The sequence below is a fragment of the Uloborus diversus genome, chromosome 1 (assembly GCF_026930045.1).
Source record: "Uloborus diversus isolate 005 chromosome 1, Udiv.v.3.1, whole genome shotgun sequence".
NCBI lineage: Eukaryota > Metazoa > Arthropoda > Arachnida > Araneae > Uloboridae > Uloborus > Uloborus diversus.
Genome location: NC_072731.1, coordinates 150622171 through 150642773, shown reverse-complemented (window position 1 = coordinate 150642773; position 20603 = coordinate 150622171). Strand labels below are relative to the sequence as shown.

At 34.7% G+C, this 20603-nt stretch overlaps 1 protein-coding gene across 1 annotated transcript; it reads right to left on the bottom strand.

Annotated features, from left to right (window-relative positions):
• Positions 1-18456: 18456 nt before the first annotated feature.
• Positions 18457-20056, bottom strand: LOC129216258 (uncharacterized). The gene is made up of 2 exons (XM_054850460.1): positions 18610-20056; positions 18457-18509 (listed from the first exon to the last, which is right to left on the bottom strand). The coding sequence occupies exons 1-2, from the start codon at positions 20054-20056 to the stop codon at positions 18457-18459; spliced, it is 1500 nt and encodes a 499-aa protein (XP_054706435.1).
• Positions 20057-20603: the final 547 nt, after the last annotated feature.

The window sequence follows — 20603 nt, the reverse complement described above, 5'->3', positions numbered from 1 at the left end:
AGTTATTTATTTTTAATAAAGTTACAAGGAAAATTGCTTGCAATGTTTTTTTTTTTTTTTTTGCCACATCATGTACATTGGGTTTGCGCAGTCAGCAGAAACATAGTTCTGTGATTAAAGTTATAAAGTTTTATGAAGAAGGAAAATAAATTTTTCCCTAAGGATATTGGTTTATTTATTTATTTTTTTTTTACAAAAAGTATTAAATTTTTTTTATCTATAAGCAAATTATATTATCATACAACAACTTGCATTATCAAAGTTAGACAGTATTTTAACATGTAAGGGGGGGGGGGTGAGGAAATTGCATCAGAATTTAGGTATGAGAAATTTCCAATCACGTTTTGCTGAAAATTTCAATTAAAATTTCCTGAAAAGTTGAAAAAATTAATTTTTCAATTTTTCTGGAGTGAAAATAAAACATTTCGAAAAAAAAAAGTTTCTTTTCCGAAATTTTCCGATTCTTCCCGACCATTTTCATCTCTAGCTACGTCTTATTTCAACTGATCCTACAGTCTTCCCTCGTAGTCGAAACACGAAGTAATCCAGTCTCGCGGAGAAAACTCCACTAAAGCTTTTAAGTCATTACATACGTGTCAAACAAATCGACACAAATAAGTGATATACAAAAAATATTTTTGGAAAAAAGAAGGAGAAAAAAAACCTTGGGTATAATTTTTGTAATTTACAAGCCAGCATTAAAACAAAGGTGACTTGGTGCCTCTACGCACTGCAACACCGTTCCTGTACTGCTTTTCAATAGAAATAAATTTCCTTTTCACATAAAATTGGTCACGACTCATTACTCATTTATTTCTCATTGACGTTCTGGTACTGGAAAATTTACGAATTCACTCCTGTTTTAAAATTAATGCATAAAAGTATAATTCCAGAAAGTCTGCGTTTAAAATGTGAACTGTTTAAAACCATAAATTATACAACTAAGACGCATGCGATAAAACGAAGACGTCCTAATGATTTTATAAGATATTTTACCCCTTGATATTGATTTATTGAAAAAGCTGAAAGATCAAAACATTTTGCATGAGATATCTGAACAAAAACATGCTTTCCGATACAAAATTGCAAGTAAAAGCCCACTCCATAAATCAGAAAGATAATTGGTGTTTTGCGTATTCATTCGGGATTTTTTCACCCCTTAATATTCCCAATAGATGTCCATCGCCATATCGAAGAATCGTGATAAGGAAGAATTGCTTTCTTCGGACCTTGGTAATCAGTATTGAGATATTAGCACCTTTCTTGGTTTATTTGTTGTTTTAGTTCACGATTTTTCAGCAGCCATTCCGGAGGTGAATGTCGGACGGGCAGAACCTGATGACTCGTTGAGAGTTATTTTCTTAAAATGGTTGGCGTGATTTGAGTATCTTATCACGTTTTTGGAGTTTTCCACACCGTGGAAAAATGTTTTACTCTAACGAGATCTTGATGCTCTGGAGACTACCTCATTAAGAAAATTTTTTATGTTGTGTGAAAGGATATGATATTATTATGTTAAAAGCGAAAAGAAACATTCCGAACGTTTTTTGGATTTGAATTCCTGAGCACCAAGAACTGTGCCTAAAAATATTGAAGAATATTATCAAGATCCAAGGACATATCATCATATGTCCATGAGATTATTGTATGCAGAGATATTGCTAAACATTTTTTAAGGCGTGAACCTTGACAATTTTTGGAGGAGGGAAATTCATTTTGGAGGACGAGAAGTGTATAGTGAAACCTGTGTAAGTTGACCATTGTTGTTCAACAGTTTAGTGCTCAGCTTAGACGCGTGGTCAACTTATAGAGGTTGGTATTATGATACAGGACTAATTCTGTACCTGACAAAAGTGTTCAACCTATAAGGGTGGTCAACTTCACACGTTTTACTGCTATACAAAAAACAGGAAAGAACACAATAGTGATAAAATCGATACATAGAAACTTTCTAAGGATTGGATTGAAGGTGTGAGAGGAATAATAAATGTGTACTATTTACATTTTCTTAACCTTTGCAATGTTTGACATTTCGAATTAAAAATTAAAATAGTATGTTGTAGTCACCACGAAACTTTCTTCTGTAGTATCTCTCTTATGAATTCTTGCAGCTAACGTATTACCGCTCTTGAAATGGCTACTACGAAATTCTGCTATTCGCAAAAATAGAATCAAAGCTCAAAAAAATAAAGTAATTTTAAAAGCCTTTCTTAAATTAGTAATCACAAACATTTTATTTGTTAGCAAATGGAAGGTCACAACAGATAAAACTTTTAAATTATTGCGATTTCTGTGGTTATTTGCCAGCAATTAAATCATGTGAGAGGCTTTCTCAATGCAATCGTACGTATAGACATTTTAATGTGATTTATATTTCCTCTTGTTGATTAACTCACGCAAAAGATGACCAAAAATCAGCCCTCTTTAGAGCGATTAATGCTGAAATTGAGTCAGCACTTGTTTCGAAGTAAGTTCACCTTTTATTCTAAATTTCCTTTAAATTGTAGCATTACTTCAGGTGACATAGTTGTCGCAGTTAAAAAGAAAGAACTATCGATTACACCACCCCCTTTAGAGCTATTGTAACAATATCCAATCAGTTTTTGCACCTTCTTAATTCCACCTGTGTGTCAATATTTGGTTAAACCCATTGAGATATAACACTTACAGAAATGAAAAAAAAAAAAAAAAAAAACGTTTAATTGCTCAATACCCCCTTCCCCTTTGAGATATTGGCACCAAAATTGAATCAGCTTCTGCATTCTTCAAAGTCTACGTATAGACCAGTTTTCGTTTGCTTACGCCAGTTACTTTGTGAGATATAGCTTTCACGAATAACAGAGAAAACGTTCGATTACGTCCTCCCCCCACCTCTTGGAGAAATTGGAACCAAAAACTAACGGGTGCCAATTCACGTGAGAGCACATATGTGCCCCGAATTCCGTTCGATTTCAAGCTATGGTTTTTGCGCTCGAGTGGCCACTAGTAGTGCGACATCGATAAAAAAACACAGATGTTCAAAACTAAAACATCGATGGTATCAATACATCGACGTAATATTTAAACTCCCTACTGTTTTTTCCCCCTCCCTCTTCCTCTGCGATGCTAATTTTTACTTGAAATGCATGACGTCAAAATATGCTTGATTAATTTTTGAGGAATATTTTCGATTTTCAATGCGTGAAATACGCTTGTAAAGGCGTTAGAAATATCTTGGTAATATGTATGTACTGTACGTAAGTATGAATAAATGTATTTATGTATGTATTGTATGTGGGTTATGTATGCATGCTTTTGGTATGTATGTGTTTGCACAATCATTTTTCTGTGAGGACTTCAAAAGAAATAGGGAAAAGCTTAGAGTAACTGCTTATTCATTTTATTGTAAATAATTAAAAAAAATTTCCACTAGCATCCGACATTGTAAACAAAGTATAAAGTGTATTCAACAGAAACAGCACAAAAGGGTATATAAATAGTTAACATATTAATTGAAAAAAAATTTAAACCGTGAAGATTTATTTACTCATTTGCATTTTATTTTAATTTAAATCAACTGCTTTCAGTTTTAGGATTTTTTTTAAATGAAATACATGAGAAGAATGTAGACTTCTCTACCTTTCTACTTCCAAAATGTCTTTAAAACAACGAAAAAACGGTACTAGCATCCGAATCTGTTATTCTTCTGTTATATTTACCTACATTATTGAACCCAACGTTCGAAATTTTTCTTATTGCAACCAGAACAAAACACTTGCAAGCTGTGACACTTTCATCAAAATCAATAACTTTTCTCATTAGTATTTTTTCTAATTTAAGAGAGCTTTGAATTTTTAATAACACCCTGATACTCAATCTATAGGTAATCATTTAACAGCAATGTTAGACAAAAGACATTCCTTCCATCCAACTTTGATAACTTGAAACGAACTAAACACCAATATAGAAAAACCGTCACTATCCATTTGGATATTAATAAGTTCCTTACATTTTTATTTATACTCGTACTATTTAAACAGGGCAAAAATCAGCAAGGAAGGTGATTTTAATGCTCATCGCAAAAAGCTCTTACTTACAACACTTCCCTTTGTGATGATAAATTTATTTAATTCGGTATTCAATTTTAAACTGATTAACACGTTGACTGCCAACTACGAGATAACAAGTAGATTGCGTTCTTTTCTAGGACGCCAACTACGAGTTATCTCGTGCCTGTTCGCTACCCATTTTTGTGCAGCTACGATTAAACTTAGAATATATCAGTGCTAATACCAATAGATGACTTCTGTGAAAAGAACAAAAAATCAATGCTGGCTTGCACAAACAGAAAACTTATTAAAAAACGAACAAAAAATGCAATCATAAAAATTAATTCTAATTCAGGAAATAAAATAATATTTTGTTGTTTCTGAATAACTGTGCACTAGAACTAGAATTTTTAAAATAATGTAATTGAATCAAATTTTCTTTTTAGGCCAGATTTCTGAAAATTGCTGTGGCAGTCAACGTGTTATTTCATATTTTTCGGTTAGCAGCAAGCAATTTTTCATCAAGATCACGTGAGTATAACTTTAGCTTTAAAGCATTTTCATTCGCAAATTTGATAATATAGATATTATTTTGAAGTACTAGAGTTGATTTCATTAAACAATACAACATTTTGAGTTAGTGTCTCATTTTCCTTCACGCGTTCTTTTTCTATCAACTTTTGTAATCAAAGATAAGTCGATAATAAAAATAAAAGCAAACAAAAAAAAAGTTAAAGAAAAGTTTAAAATTTACTTTTGTTTTGTTTCGTTGTACAAGGACATCTGTACCAGAAGGTTCTGCAGACTGAAACTTTAAAAAAAAAAAGGAAAAGCGTGAAATATCTTTTAAGATTTTAAAAATTTAATAATTATTTGAAGACTACAAACGTAACTCATGTCAAGTTGGAAAATGTCCCGAGAGCCTAGAAATTCCGGTTAGATTTTTTTCATCAGTTAAAAAACAATTATGACAAATTCTTCTGCAAGCACACGTAACTTCAACAGTGACTGAGAGTTTTTCGTAAACTTTCCACCATTGTCAAATCGAATACTGTTTGGTTAAAACTTGCTTTAAAAACTTTCTACACACGTTTCGAAGCTCTCTGATCTTCACATCAATCCAAGAAAATGGAGTTATCAGCTGTCCGGGGGGAAAAGCTCTGTCTGTCTTCCTTTTGGCCTGTTACTTTAAAAAGCGTGAAGACAATTTTCAAATTCGTACCTAAAAATTTTGATTTGTCAATGTTATATTCATCCCAAAATAATCGTTTCAATTTGCGTTTACTTTTATACTCCAGTATTTAAAAAAATGTTTTATTTCTAAGAAAAATCTAAGTTCCTTGAAACTCCAAAGCAGAAAGGTTGCAGTTTAATATCTTAAACCAAGAAGAACCCACTTCAGAACGCTTAAAAATTTCAAGTAGCTCTTAAATCGCAACATTTTAAAATCATCAAGCACTAAAAACATGCGCAACCAAAAATTATGTTCACAAAAGTTCTTTTCGGTGCAGAATTCCCATTCCAATAAAAGCTTTTTATTCGTTGCTACTCGTACATATCTGACGTTTCAAATAAATTTTCTTCGTGCTTTTTTTAAAAAAAAAAAAAAAAACCTTTTGATTCCACAGAACTCTTTGAATACCGAAAATATCCTTTTATAACAGGTGCAGATTTTGAAAGCACCAACTTGTATGAGATTGCCGATTCGAGGTGGAAAAAAACTTTTAATCGAATACTTGCAACATTTTTTAATGCAAAAAACCCCTAAATTATACCACATTTGCCTTTTTAATTCGCAACATAATTCGCCATGTTCCATTCTTGATGTTGACATTTTAATGAAATCGTGATTTATTTCCTCTTTCGTTGAGAAAAATAGAGACGAACTAAAACACAACGAAAAGAATGGCGCACGCTTTTTAGCTATATTAGTATTGGTTGTCTACTTTTCTAATGCAACCTATTAACCTGGAGGTTGGCCTTCTTCCATTAAAATGGTTCCTTTATTTGCTGACAGGTCATTGTCAGTATTCTTGACAAGCAGTAATGTGTTCCACAACAAGCAAGTGCATATTTTCTATGTTCTTCTCAATCCGATTTTGTAAACTTCGAATGATTTGACAAGACGTAGTTATGAATTTTTTTAAAAAAATAGGACCACGCTCCATCAACTCTCCGTTTATATTTACTTCACGAGGATTTGTAATTTCAGTAGGTTTTTTGCATGTTGTTCATTCCCCTTTAAAAAAGAGTGAACTAACGGAGCTCTCGAAATGCTATCGAAGCTGTTTTGTTTGATGCATTACTACAGTAAACTCCTGATTATCCTCGAGCGGATTATCTGCCAATCAATCAACAATCAGGAAGATATATTTTCGCCGCAAAATACTAATGACTGTTTTTTTTTGTCGAAAAATTTTAAATTTTTGTTCTATTTATTTATTTATTTATTATTTATTTTTATTTATTTTTATTTATTTATTTATTTATTTATTTATTTATTTATTTATTTATTTTATTTTATTTATTTTTTTTGTGCTTTCTTCACTATACATACACTTGTTCTATATTGATGCTAAGTTCTGGTTTGTAAAAATACAAAACATTTTTACTGTACTGTATATATTTTCAAGAAAGTACTCGTATTATGCATTTATACAGCTACGTTTTTGAGGGAAACACAATTTACCTTATTTGTTCCTCATTTTAGCCTTTTTGCAGTTAATCCCTGATTTTTATTATCCGCAGCACTCGTGCCAACCAATTCCGATGAAAATCAATAGTTTACTGTATTTGAGTTTCGTACCAATTTCCAGCAATTTTATTACCAGCCTATAAAGAAGATAACTATTGCACGTTTCAGAATCAGTTAATAAACTTCCGTAGTCTATTTTTGCATTCGAACTCAAAAATATTAATTGAACAAAACTACGTAAAAATAATATATTAGTTTCAAAACTTTATTTGAGTCATAGAAGCATTCATATTTTAATCGTTTTTTCGCACAACCATACATTTATCAAAGAGAAATATTTTTCACCTACATACATATATATATATATATATATATATATATATATATATATATATATATATATATATATATATATATATATATACATTAGGGTGGTCCTTATTTATGTGGGGAAAAAAATTTTTGGAATTCAACAAGTAACGCCCCCTAGTTTTGTGACACTATAATAAAAAGTAACGTGTGCAAATTTGAACTCGTTCGGTCAGTAATAACACGTGCCCCTAGGCCGTTGAACTTGAACACTTTTGATGATTTACGCAAAAAACTTCAAGTTTTTACTTCAGACCCAGTACATCGTTTCTCCTAGGTTTGCAAAATATTTTTACAGTGAGGTAGCACTAAAATTGATCTTTTTAATTACTTTATATCATCTGAAGATTTTACGTTGAATAAGAATGAAATAATGCTTTAGAAACTTTCCTTAATCGTACGCTTTTCTCAATGTATCTCGATAGTTTATTTTTTCCGATAGTCTTGGATGGTCTGTAAAATAGATTGTTTTTGTGACTCATATTCGGTAAATTAGTTGCGAAATTCTTCGATTAATATTGTTTTCCTCTTTCAGTTGTATCATTCACAATTTTCAGTATTTTAACGATCTTTCTTCCCTTTAAAGAGTTTCCTTCATTTTGCCGTGAATCAGAATCAAATTGAAAAAAATCTTTTAGTATTTGTAACTTATCAAACAGTTTTATTGACTCGTAACTGATTCTATGAAGAAGAAGATCTTTACCAAGAAAGTATTCCAAATCATCTTCAGTTATCTGAAATTTGTTAAACAGTCATCAGACACTTCCTTATCACAAGTATTTTTTGGACTAGTGTTTTCCTATCTTCAAAGTAAATTCCTTCATCCAATACGGATAAAGCTACTAGTTTATCCCCTAAATACCATAAGTGATTTATAAATTTTCCAATCACTGCTTCTGCTGCATATTTGTCGTCATTTTGTATGCTGCTAGTTTTTCAGACATATTACATCATTCAAAGGTGCCTCGATTGGGTTGCTGGGAAAAACCATATCTTCATACAACATTTAATTTTAAAACAGCTTTGTAAAACAGCATAGAAGGGCTTTCTTTTCATGTAAGGTCAATTTAAATTGTTTCCTGAATATAAAAATTTTCAAATAAAAATTCCTTTTGCCACCTATGTGGCTGTGGTTCAGGGATAAGCTCGAGGTTGCCGAAGACATACCCCTGTAGGAAGAAATTCACCTGGAAATATTATTACAAGTTATGGGAATTATCTGTAATCTTTCTCAATTCCGCTTTTTACGAAGTACAAATAATATGTCATCAACTTCGTCTTTTAAGATTTAAGTGGTATGTGTACTTGATTGAACTGTTATAAGTTCTGAATGATGGAGATCTTTCCACAAAATTTTGAAGCGCTTAAATAATTGGAATATCTGATCTAGAACTAAGAAAGGCAAGAACTTCTTTAAGGACACACCCTGCAGTACGATTTCAAGTGCATGATTATGGCAATCCTCGTATAATATATCACCGTTCAATTTTTGCTCTAAAAAATTGCATGCTAAATTCATTGGTATTGCAAGTCGTTATATCAAATACTACAGCTAGAACAGTTAGTAATAAAGAGCTATCACATAAGATATCATAAGCAAGTGAAGAAATATCTAAGGAATTACGTGTAGCTGTTCAATATTAGGACCTGGAGCTATCACGGTAATCCTGTCGGCGTTCTTTTTCCAGTTACATCTGGATGTAGCTTTGTATCCCAGTGAATAACTACAAAATCTAAATTTAAATTCATGAAATTTAATTTTACCCCTCGGAGATTTTCTCTTACTATCTTAAGGAATGCACCATTGATCACTAGGTCATTTGGATTCAAATTTACTGCATCTATATAGGCTGTAAATAAATGAACAACATCTTTATCCCTAATATGGCATTTGTCTTACCAGAGATGGGCAGATTCATATTCGTAAATCCGAATCCGAATTTGATTCACAGCACCCTAACGTGTCAATCCGATCACGAATACATTCGTATTCACAAGTGTGAATTCGAATAGATTCATGTTTGCTAGTGTGAATCCGAATACGAAATTCGGATTCATACCTATGAATCCGAATCCGAATCTATTCGGATTCAGACCTATGAATCCAAATCATTTCTGATTCACATCTATGAATACGAATCCATTTGGATTCACACGTGGATTCACTGAAAAATTCAATTAAAAAGGCCAATATAAATAAATAAATGTTTCTTTGAACCTCGCTACAGTTCGAGTTTTGGGTGTTAGCGAGTTTTTGGATGTATATTTATTGGCGTCAAACTAAGTAATTGACCCGAAAATGAACTTCCTACTATTTGGAGCCCCAAGCCGAATACTACTGGACCCAGGTTTTAGAAGTCCATAAAAAGTTAAAAAACATGATTTTATGGTCATGAACACTAAAAATTTTCGCTAATTTTTCGTACAGTCAAGTGCCCATACTTGGGACAGGTTTGAACTTTTACCTCTAGTAGCATATTAATAATACGTTTTCCATTCAAACGAAGTATTCTATTTTCAGGATGTGCCTTAACTACGTCCCTTCAAGACAAATTATAAGTGTGTAGATTTGTCCCTTTAAAAATAAAAAAAATAAAAAAAAATGTTCATTCTCCCAAGTTAGGGTCTTCCCTAGGGGGTTCGTGGTAACGAATTCTTCCCTAGCAGATATAAGACTAGCTTTGAATTCTTCCACAGTATCAGTGGAGTGGTATCGCTGTAAATGGCGTATTAAATTCGAAGTATTCAAAATGTTCACCTGAACTTCTTTAGCTTTTGAGGAAACATTCGCATCACATTTTAAACATAAAGCTCGAATAGATTTATGAGAGGCTATTTCCAGGGAAATAGCATCGGCATTATCACTCACCGGCTTGAAAAAATCACCACTTAGTACCACTACTTATTCCGAATTCAAAGAATTGTCCTCGGAATAATAAGTAATCTTACAAAAGAAACAAAAAAAAATTCATATTGTTATTAAATAAATGTAATTGAAACCGAAGAAAAATTAAAAAAATCATAGTAGCAATTAACATTAAAAAAGAAAAAACTTGCAGATTACCTTTCAATGAAATTAAAAATAATAAATTAAATTGGATACGTACCTATTAAGAGTTAAGCTTAGAGTGGTTCAAAAAAACTTTTTTTAGCTAAAGTCCAGGACACACCCTATTTTTTTTTCAGACTTACTAATAGTATTATGCTGTAAAAGTTTTAGTTTCTTACTCAAATTTTAAGAGGGTGCTCAATTTAACATTAGTCGTAGCATGGAAAATGTCACAAATCTGGAATCATTTAATTTCCCCAGCTGTGTTTTTGTAAATAATTTTTTTGCAATGTATATGCATATTACTTTTGTATATTATAATATGTAGCATTGTTATTTCAGTTCAATGTAATTTTTAACGCCCCTCCCCATACTCACGATGTTTGGGGGAGGGAGTTGAGCACTCTCTTTCAGTTGAAATAAGAAGTCAAAACTCTTCCGGTATATTACTATCCACAAGTCTAAAAATATTGAGGGGTGTCCTGTTATCTATCAGAAACTTTTTTTACATGTATTTTTCAACCACCCTAGTTAAGCTATTTACTTATTCACTAAAAAATAAACATACAATCCTCCTCAACTTACAGTAAGTCAAAACTGTGAGAAAAAAAATATGTATGCGTTTTATAAGATAATAATTCTAAAAAAACAGTCTTCTTTTCAGTCCTTGATGAATTTTATTAAAATATTTAAAATACAAGAAGCATGTGGTTTCCTTTTTTTCTTCGTGCATTTTATTTCAGATGTTATCTAAAAAAAAAAAGGAAAATAATTCAATGTTCTACGCTATTTTTATTCTTTCTCAGTTTATGTACTTCCATATTATTTCTTTTTTTTCCTTAGAATAAAGAAAGGTGTTATTTATTTTGATTGTTAAAAAATGTCTGGGAATACACCCATATGGATATGGGACTTTATATTGTAGCAAGATTTTATCAAGCTCAGGTGTGTAATTATTTTTTATTGATTTCTGAATAACTCAAACTTAGATTTCATGAATTTTTAACCACATATAGGAAAAGAAATATCTAATTTAACATCTAACTTGAGCATTTTAACTTGTTAGTATCAAATACTATATTTAAATAAATTTAAATTTCAAAAATTCTATTTAAAACAGAAAAATCCGATTTAAATAAAAAAAATCCGAGTTTTTATATATATATTTTTAAAACTCCTGATTTTTATCTACCCTGTTATGAAGTAAGATCCAACAATTTAAACACTATTTTATAATCTGTTTAATAAAATATGTAGAGTTTTTTGCTGTTCTTGAGTACTGATTAAAAATTTCCCAATTTATCTGTTGAAAATCACTGTTTTCTGTCAGTGCATTATGTTTTTTATACATCATGCATTAAAACTTTTTATACAGTTTAACCTCAAATTATTTGACAAAAAATTCCAGCAGATTCCATCATTATTTCCATTTAAAATTGCATTTGCGGAAAAATATCAGCAATTTGACGCTAAAAAACATTTATCGCCGCTTGAATTTCATTACGTTTCATAACGAAACTACCGTTCTTGCCACTCTAATCTCTCTCAAATCGGTGTCCGTGCTTGGTCATGGCGGCCAATATACGAGTCGTTCCTCTACCCTATTATAGAACTCATTGGTACAAAAAAAAAAAAAAAAAAAAAAAAAAAAAAAAAAAAAAAAAACGTTTTCGCAGTAGTCAATGATTGCGATTGTTGAAAATAAATGCGAAGTACAAAATACAACCTAGCTTTCTTTTACGCATTTTCTGTTTTTTCGTGAGAAATTTGGTTAGTAGAACTATTAGTAAATAATTATCTTTATGATCGATGCTTCCTTCCGGAGACGGAGTGTTGAAATGCATGTTTGTATTATTGAATAAAAAGCCGTTTTCTTCCATCATAATATATTTGTTCTTTTAACGAAACGTTTCAGAGAGAATCTGCATTTTCAACGGTACAAGTATCTATAACATCAACAAATTTTTACAATCAAATTTTGTCAAATTTTGTCCTTTGTAACATTCATTATATTTTAAAGTTGTGAAATTGAGATAAATTATCTGTAGTAAAACTATATAAACAAATCAAGTTTCAATTTACATGACTTTGGTAGAATTCCACTTTTAAAATTTTTGGACCCATAACAATATCGTCACTTTTCTTCAGAAATTCACTAACACCAAAAACTCGACCTGTAGTGAGGTACAGACAGACATTTATTTATATTGGGCTTCTGAATTGAATTTTTCAGTGAATCCAAGTGTGAATCCAAATGGATTCGTATTCACAGATGTAAATCAGAAATGATTTGGATTCATAGGTCTGAATCTGAATAGATTCGGATTCGGATTCATAGGTATGAATCCGAATTTCGTATTCGGATTCACACTTGTGAATACGAATGTATTCGTATTCGGATTGACACGTTAAGGTACTGTGAATCAAATTCGGATTCGGATTTACGAATACGAATCTGCCCATCTCTGTGTCTAACAGTGATGAAAAGCGAGCAGATATCAATAGTTGTCAACCTTTTTTGCATTGAGGTAGACCAAGTGTAGAAAAGAAAAGTTCAACAGTTTAGGGTAAATATCCATTTCGGTTTCTAAATCTTGTGAATCGCAAGAATTTGATAATAATAAAGGACTATGTACTGAAGTAGAAGAAAATTAATTTAAAGTATAGATTTCTACATTGTTCTGATCTGGATACTTTTTTTTAATTTATATTTTAGCTATGGAAAATACAGTATATTTTTATGTTAGGAGTAATCAAAGATTTTCCGAAATTTATATTTTAAAAATTAAAAATTGTATGTAAGCATTTAGGTATGTTTATAACTAAAGAACAGTGAATTAAAATATAATTGCAATTACTTATATTTATAGCATTGAAACCTTGCGACTCTATTTGCCACACCTATTACATACACAGGGAATTTTGTAAATCAACACCCACAAAGCCTGGAGGAGGCAATTTGTTGCAGTCAAAGATCATTCATTAATGGTCTAGGTCATTCATTAATGGCCTATAGAATCCCTTGTGTCCATCTTGGTGGGAAGAAACGTTCCCCCACTGCTTGGTTTGAACAAGCGCAGAAGAGCGGTACGCTTGACCCAAGGCCATTGGTGTACATGTACCCTCTGTAACATGTTAAATTTTACAGAATGAAGGTGAGAGACTGGTCGGTCTAGAAGTAGGAGCACCTATTGAGGTTCAAAATTATTTTAAATATAAAACGTTAGAATTATTTTTACATAAAAATGAGAAAATCCGCAATTTTTTCTTCGAAACTCAAAAAAGAGTGCCCTAGGGGCACGTGTTAATATTCATAGATTGACTTAAAATTTTGAAGGGATCATTTATTTGTATAATGGAACAAATTGAGGGGGCGTCGCGTAAAATATCTGCAACTTCAAAAATAAGGACCACCCTAATATATATATATATATATATATATATATATATATATATATATATATATATATATATATATATATATATATATATATATATATATATATATATATATATATATATATATATATATATATATATATATATATATATATACTGGGGCGGACTGGCCAGGTCGCTTGTCGGGAATCCCGACTGGGCCAACCGCCGACCGGGTCACTTCCAGCAATTTTTTTATTGAACTTAATACATTTAAATTCACACCTAACATTTTTAAAGTGTCATAATAAAATTAAAATAATAAAAAAAGCATGTAAGTTGTTTTCTCTATGTGAAAAAAGCGTTTGGAAACAGGACTATTCTTTTTCCATTCTAAGCAGAGACCAAAGAAAGTAGCCGAAGTCCACACGTGCGAATGCTTACCTCTCTTATCAACTTTCTCTCTAGTTTCTAGAGCTTTGGGGGCCATGGTTCCCACATTGAAGAAACGGGAGGGGGCCAGAGAAATTTGAGTTCGATGCGACCTGAAAATGGGCCCGGGACAAAAAATAGGATTAAAAACGTATTTGGACATCTATTAACAAAAATTGAAGGGGCTTGCACCATTAGATCAATCGTCCCCAAACCTGCCATAAATGCGTGGGTCATGCTTTTGGGTGTTGGTACAAATGAGCAGGGGCATGCACAAGAGGCTGGGGGGGGGGGAGAAGGGACACCTGTTGGTCCGGTTCCGAGCCTAAAGAGGCTCTAAATTTTTTAAAAGAGGGTTGAAATGTATGTAGGTGCGTTGTGGTAAACAAGATGGAGGGGGGGGGGGGGCAAAATTTCTGTACATGCCACTGATGGTATTTACTGGTTGTAAAAGATTCAGCTAAATGCTGTCAGTTAGCAAGATATTTCATTGGTCTATTGTAAATTATCACTATACGAGTATTTTCATCTCAGAATCGCATACGGGAAAGCAAGCCAGAACGACGATAGCTGAATCTGAAACAGGAAAAAATTTCGACTTAGATGGGAGAGTTCCTGAACATAGGCGGATTTGGGATTGCGTTCGAGGGGGGGGGGAAGGCTTTTTTTTTAAAGCTACATTAGTTGTAATCAGGGCCAGATTAAGACTTAACGAGGTCCCTAAGGTATTTCAGGTATGAGGTCCCTTTGTAGTCCTAAAGGCACCAACGATAGTCTTAAGCCTACAATGGGGTTGTTTCCGAAGTTTTAAAAGCAATTTTTTTTCCTGAAAGAGCATGCTTAAAAACATAGGATTTATTAACCATTATTTAAACTATGTGGCAAAGTTTAATATTTTTTATCAATAATTTTAAATTGCAATTTCATTTGTTACGCTTCTGCACTTGACATCACAAGTGATGAAATAACATTCACTAATGCCATTAGCGCAAAAAGCAATACAGTCAAACCTTGATATCTTGAACCTCCTTATCTCGAAACCCTTGATGTCTCGAAACAAAAATTTTCCCCAGCATTTTCTGTAAAAACCCCCTATGTATTTTCCATAGTTATCTCGAAATTTATTTTTCGAAACCCTTGGCATGTCGAAAGTTTTGCACAGAAGCAAGTTTCAATTGTCGTTTTGCTTTGGCAATTTTTGTAGTAAAACCAGTAGTGGGAACAATTGCTTAACGTTTTCATCCCTTTTCTTGGAAATTTTGTCAATAGGGGATTGTGGCAAGATAATAGGGGAGTGTTGGTATGAAGGGGATGCTGTGTTTTCCCCAGAGTTTAGAATTTTTGTGCATTTCTCTTGAACATGTTGTCCACTTAGAGGAAAGGGGTTTGATTTTTCGTCCGTCAGTTTTCAAGCGAAAACGGAAAATGCGTTCCTTATTTTCATTATTCAGCTTTTTTAACTCCTACAAAATGGCTGCTAAGAACTTTTTGAATGTGAGGTTACTGGCTAAAGATAAAATTAGAATTTTTAAATTTTTAGGTGAAAAAACCAAGTTGAAATTATTGTTCATTTCAAAATCTCATCCTGTGCATTTTCGACAATTAGAAAATTTCAAATCTAGTGAAATATTGAAGATTACTTTATTGATCGTAATTCGAAGTGGTCTCATAGTACATATATAAATGCATATAGCGTACGTGTGTGTAAATGTGAAAATTACTAGTGTAATTTTTTAAAAACCTTGACAACTCAAAAACTCGATATCTCAAATTTTTTTCCCGTCCCGAGAGATTCGAGATATCGAGGTTGTACTGTATTTAATTCGCTTCTGAATTATCATAACCTGGAAACGCGGTAGACAGCAAGCGTACGCATTCAGCACGCTAGTGTAGATGCGCCAAAGTGCATCACTTGTCACGTCATAAAGACCACTCCTTATTTTCAAAATTTAAAAAAATTAATGAAGAATTAAGCTTTGGGAAAATGAAAGTTTTCTCTCTCCATGTTTTTTTTTTTTTTTCTTATTCTATCAATTTTAGTGACTAAAAGTAGTACTTTTGACTGAAGGAAACAAACTCATTGATGATTTTGATGCAAAAACCAGTTACGTCCGAACTTTTCCTTTAAAAAAAAAAAAAAAAAAAAAATTCATTTTTGCGTGGGGAGAATATAGATGTTTCGATTGGTGCAACAACGAGACACAAATGTAAGATCAGGTCTCTGCTATTTAGTAAATAATGTACGAAATATATTTCCCTTTCTATCGGACACTGATGTTATTTGTTGGTCTTACCAAAAATGAGTGAGTCTGGACTTACCTGGTTCTTGGTTCCTACATCAAGGCCCTCATTTGTGTTTTTCAGATTTGTTGTTGTTGTGTCCAATCCTTCAGGATCTAGCGACAGCTAGATCAAATCCATAATTCCATGCACCCTCGCAAAGTCGAGCACCAGGAGTGGGTTGTCGCGGACATCCTCAAGAGTGAGCCCCAAGCAATCCAGTAGGTGTTGCGGGGAGGCCGGCAGCAAATGGCACTTGGGACACGTTGGGAAGACTTTACGGCCGGATTCAAATGACATGCATTTCAGGTGCCCACTGAAGAGTCTTGAGATGGCCGTTTGGTCCTGTCTGTCGGCCTTGAAACGTAATGCACCTCCTGGTTTTGGTCTACTGTACCAAGAATGAGCTGGAGGAGCTAGCCAGACATGCCGGTCTCTATTTTTCGCCGCAGAGAAAATTTCTTCAAAGGTTAGGTCGTAATCAGTCGTGGCCATCTCAGAGCAGCCTCTTTTTGCCAAAGCATCCGCGGTTTCATTTCCCGGAATGTTGACGTGGGAGGGGATCCACTGAAGGTGGACGTCTCTTCGCTTTGAAATAGTTTTAAGCATATTGATGATTTGAATGCTTACTAGGTCATTTACTTGGTTCCAGTCCTGTAGATGTTGAATTGAGCTACGGCTGTCTGTAAGAATCCAGATGTCACTACAGTCTGTGGAGTGGAGAATTTGATTTAAACCCTCCTTAATAGCTATTAATTCGCTCTTAAAGACCGAGCAGTGGTCTGGGTTGCGTCGAGAGAGACGTACAGAAGGATTCTCAATATATATACCACTCCCAGTATGATTTGACTCGTCTTTACTCCCATCTGTATAAATAAGAGTAGCGTAACTCGGGATACTATTTATGACCTCCAGAGCCAGTTGTCGTAGATATTCAGGGACATCAGAGTTTTTGTTGGTTTGAGACGGTAGTTCAGAGTGGAAGTGAACTCCAAGGAGTCCCTCAGTCGGTCTAACACAGGGTGTTAGAGATGAGTACTCCACTGAATGGGATATAATATCCAGTTTGTCGGCCAGACCAAGTGGGCTATTCCTTTTGAGTCTCTGGTTGCTACTCCAGCTGGACAGATATTCAGATGTACGGTTCTGATTTTCATAGCTTTTTAGTTTGTTGAAGTATTTCACCAGTTTCGAGTTTCTAACGAGGCCAAGGGGAGGGAGATTAGCCTCATAAAGTACTATATCATTTGGGCAGCTGTTTCTTAGGCCTGTTATGATGCGAGCCGCACTCAATTGCACTCTCTCCAACTGGAGAAGGTTAGATGTCGAGGCGCAGAAGTATACCGGGAATCCATACTCAAGGATAGGCCTGATTAGTGCAATGTATGTTGATCTGAGTGTTTTGGCGTCAGCACCCCAGTCTCTGCCAGAGATGTACTTAAGGATATTCAGTCTCTTACGGCTCTTGATCACCAGATTTGAGATGTGTCCGTTGCTCGTAATCTCCTGATCTAAAACAAAGCCCAAGTACTTTGGATGTTTAACATATGAAAGAGGCTGATCTTGAAAGAGGACTTGGGGGTGGTACGAGTACAGGTGTTTATTGGTGGTAAAAAGTCCAACATATGATTTAGTGACGTTAAAATTCAGTTTGTGGTTGTTTGCAAACTTCCACACATCCGTTAACGTAGCGTTTAAGGTCGATTCAATATTTTTCACATCAGGGCCAGAGCACCACAGCACAATGTCGTCAGCAAATATTCCGACATCACACTCCGGAGCGATGATACTTTCGAATCCAGCCATAAACAATGAAAACAGAGTTGGGCTAAGGACGGATCCCTGAGGGACCCCCTGATACGTTTTGAACCAGTTAGATAGGGTGTCTTGACACTTAACACGAAAAATTCTGGCTCTTAGAAAGTCAGCAATCCAGGCAAGGGCACTGCCTTTGATTCCAAATTTGTCATGCAGTTTCAGGATGAGTAGGTTCCACCACACCCTATCAAACGCCTTGGAAAGATCCAGAAAAACCGCAATGGTGTGATTTGTTGGTTTGATGTTTTGGAAATCTCTGATATTTTGACAAAAGTAAAGAACTTGATCTGTGGTACTATGTCCTCTCCTAAACGCAAATTGTTCTTTAGGTAATAGGTTTTTGGAAGTCAGATGGTAAGAAAGTCTGGAGAGGATCATTTTTTCCATAATCTTGCATGGAATGCTTGTTAAGGCAATGGGTCTGTAGCTGTCTGGTGAGTTTGCGCTTTTAGCAGGTTTCCTAATTGGAACAATGGTAGCTTTTTTCCAATTTCTTGGTAGCCGACCCTTGCTCCAGGAGATATTAATGATTTCTAGCAATCTCTTCTTTGCCTTCTCACCGAGATGTAGGATCATGTGTCCGTAGATGCCGTCTGGGCCAGGAGACTTGGACAGTTTCAAGTTTCCAATAGCGAACTCCAATTCTTGCAGAGAGAAGTGAGCGCTGAATAAGGGGTCACTTGCTTTCTTGTTTCGGTGTCTGTTAGCAAGGATTCTTGCCCTACGTGCAATAGTCTTGTCTGGGTTAGTGAATGACAGTTTACTGATATTACTGTAATGCAGGCCTAAGATGTCCGCTGCTTCTTTGTGACCACTAGGGACACTCCCGTCCGGTGCTAGAATAGTGTTACAGCTCTCAGATTGAGGTTGACTTTTATCAATACTTTTTACTAGTTTCCACAGTTTGGACTCGGGTGTTCTAGAGTCGAGAGAAGTGCAAAATTCCCTCCATCTCTGCCTCTTTAGAAGGGCGTACTTGCGTTTGATTTCTGCATTCACTCTGTTCAGTTCGGTCTTGTCAGATGTGTTACCGGAATTGGATGAAATGAGATTTGACAGTGCTTCTCTCCTTTTCAAGAGTGGTTTCAATGTGTCGGAGTTGTGGGAGAAGAATGGAGTGTACTTTTTTACTTTACCACGAGGGACCGACTGCTTTGCTGCGCTAATAATTCCGTTTTCAAATGCCGTCCAGTTACTGTCAATGTTGTTGGTTAGAGGCTCATTAAATACTCCAGAATTTGTCAAATCATTGTACCTCTTCCAGTCGGCTTTCCTAAAATTCCAGTGGTTCCTACGGTCCCTGGAGACCTTTTGATTTATATCTAATTCAATAAGAATGGGGTAGTGATCACTACCAATATTACTTAACACAGTCCAATTACATTGTGGGTAAATATCTGGACTAACGATGGAGATGTCCAGTGCTTCTTTGGTATTGTAACTATGGGAGGAGTGTGTTGGGGATCCATCATTCAAAAATAGAAAGCTCTTATCATCCGCGAGATTAAGGAGCGCATTTCCCCTTGCATTGCTGTTGGAGCATCCCCAGTTAGGGTGTTTAGCGTTCAGATCTCCAAGGAAAAAGATGTTATTTTCATACCCTTGAAAGAAGCAGTCGGGCAAACTTGAGGAGCAAGGAGGATGGTAAGAGTTGAAGACTTTAATGTTCTTACCTCTCCAGGGGAACGAAATGCCTTGGATTTCCAGTTTAGTATTATCAAATTGTGGGGTGTCGATGCTCTGATACTGAATGTTCCTGACGAGGAAGGCTAAGCCACCACCAGCTCCTCCAGTTTTTCTGTCTGAACGGAAGACATTGTACCCCTTTACCTTCAGTTTAGAGGTCTCTTTAAGCTTGGTTTCCTGAAGAGCAATAATCTGAATTTCTTTAGTTTCGGCCAGCTCAAGAAGCTGGTCAAGTTTAATCCGCGTTGCTGCTGTACCAAGCCCATTAATATTGCATTGCAATATTCTAAGAGGGCGATGCTTGAATGGGGAAGGACGCATATTTTTCGAACGAGGCCCACTTCCCAAACCTCGAACGCGTCTCTGATTATCCAGCGCGACAGACGATGCTGTATGGCTTACTAAGGGTGACATATTTTCATGGAGAAGGGAAAAAGCAGCTTCTCATGGTACTAGGTACCTGGAGCTCCAATGGAGAGAAGTCTGACTTGGCTCCGGTGCCTGCAGATGCTTAGCTGAGCATAGTGGAACGGCCTTCACGCCTTGGGTGACCCTACCAGGAGAAAACTCTCCCGACGTACTTCACCCGTTCCGCCCAGGTACACCCCCTCGCCGGCTAAAAAGCACACTTTGAGGCGACCTGCAGGACTTGAGGGGGTTTCAGATTTAAATCAGATTATTATCGAAAAATTGCGAGAAAAAGTCTTCGACCCTTCGCTATTCCCCTAAAGTCACTAAAGATAGCTTGAAATTTCATTTATAGAAATTTCCATGGGAGTTGTCTGTAATCCTTTTATCTGCACTATAGCCTAAAATTGGTTTCAGTTTCAGAAAAAAATGCCCAGAGGGAACTAGTGTTTCCCTCCGA

Bases quoted from the DNA above. Each gene is read 5' to 3' on its own strand.
- LOC129216258 (XM_054850460.1), bottom strand. From the start codon at position 20,056: ATGCGTCCTTCCCCATTCAAGCATCGCCCTCTTAGAATATTGCAATGC. The intron at 18,510-18,609 runs GTGAGAAGGCAA...TGTTCCAATTAG, and splicing joins ACACATGATCCTACATCTCG to GAAACCTGCTAAAAGCGCAA.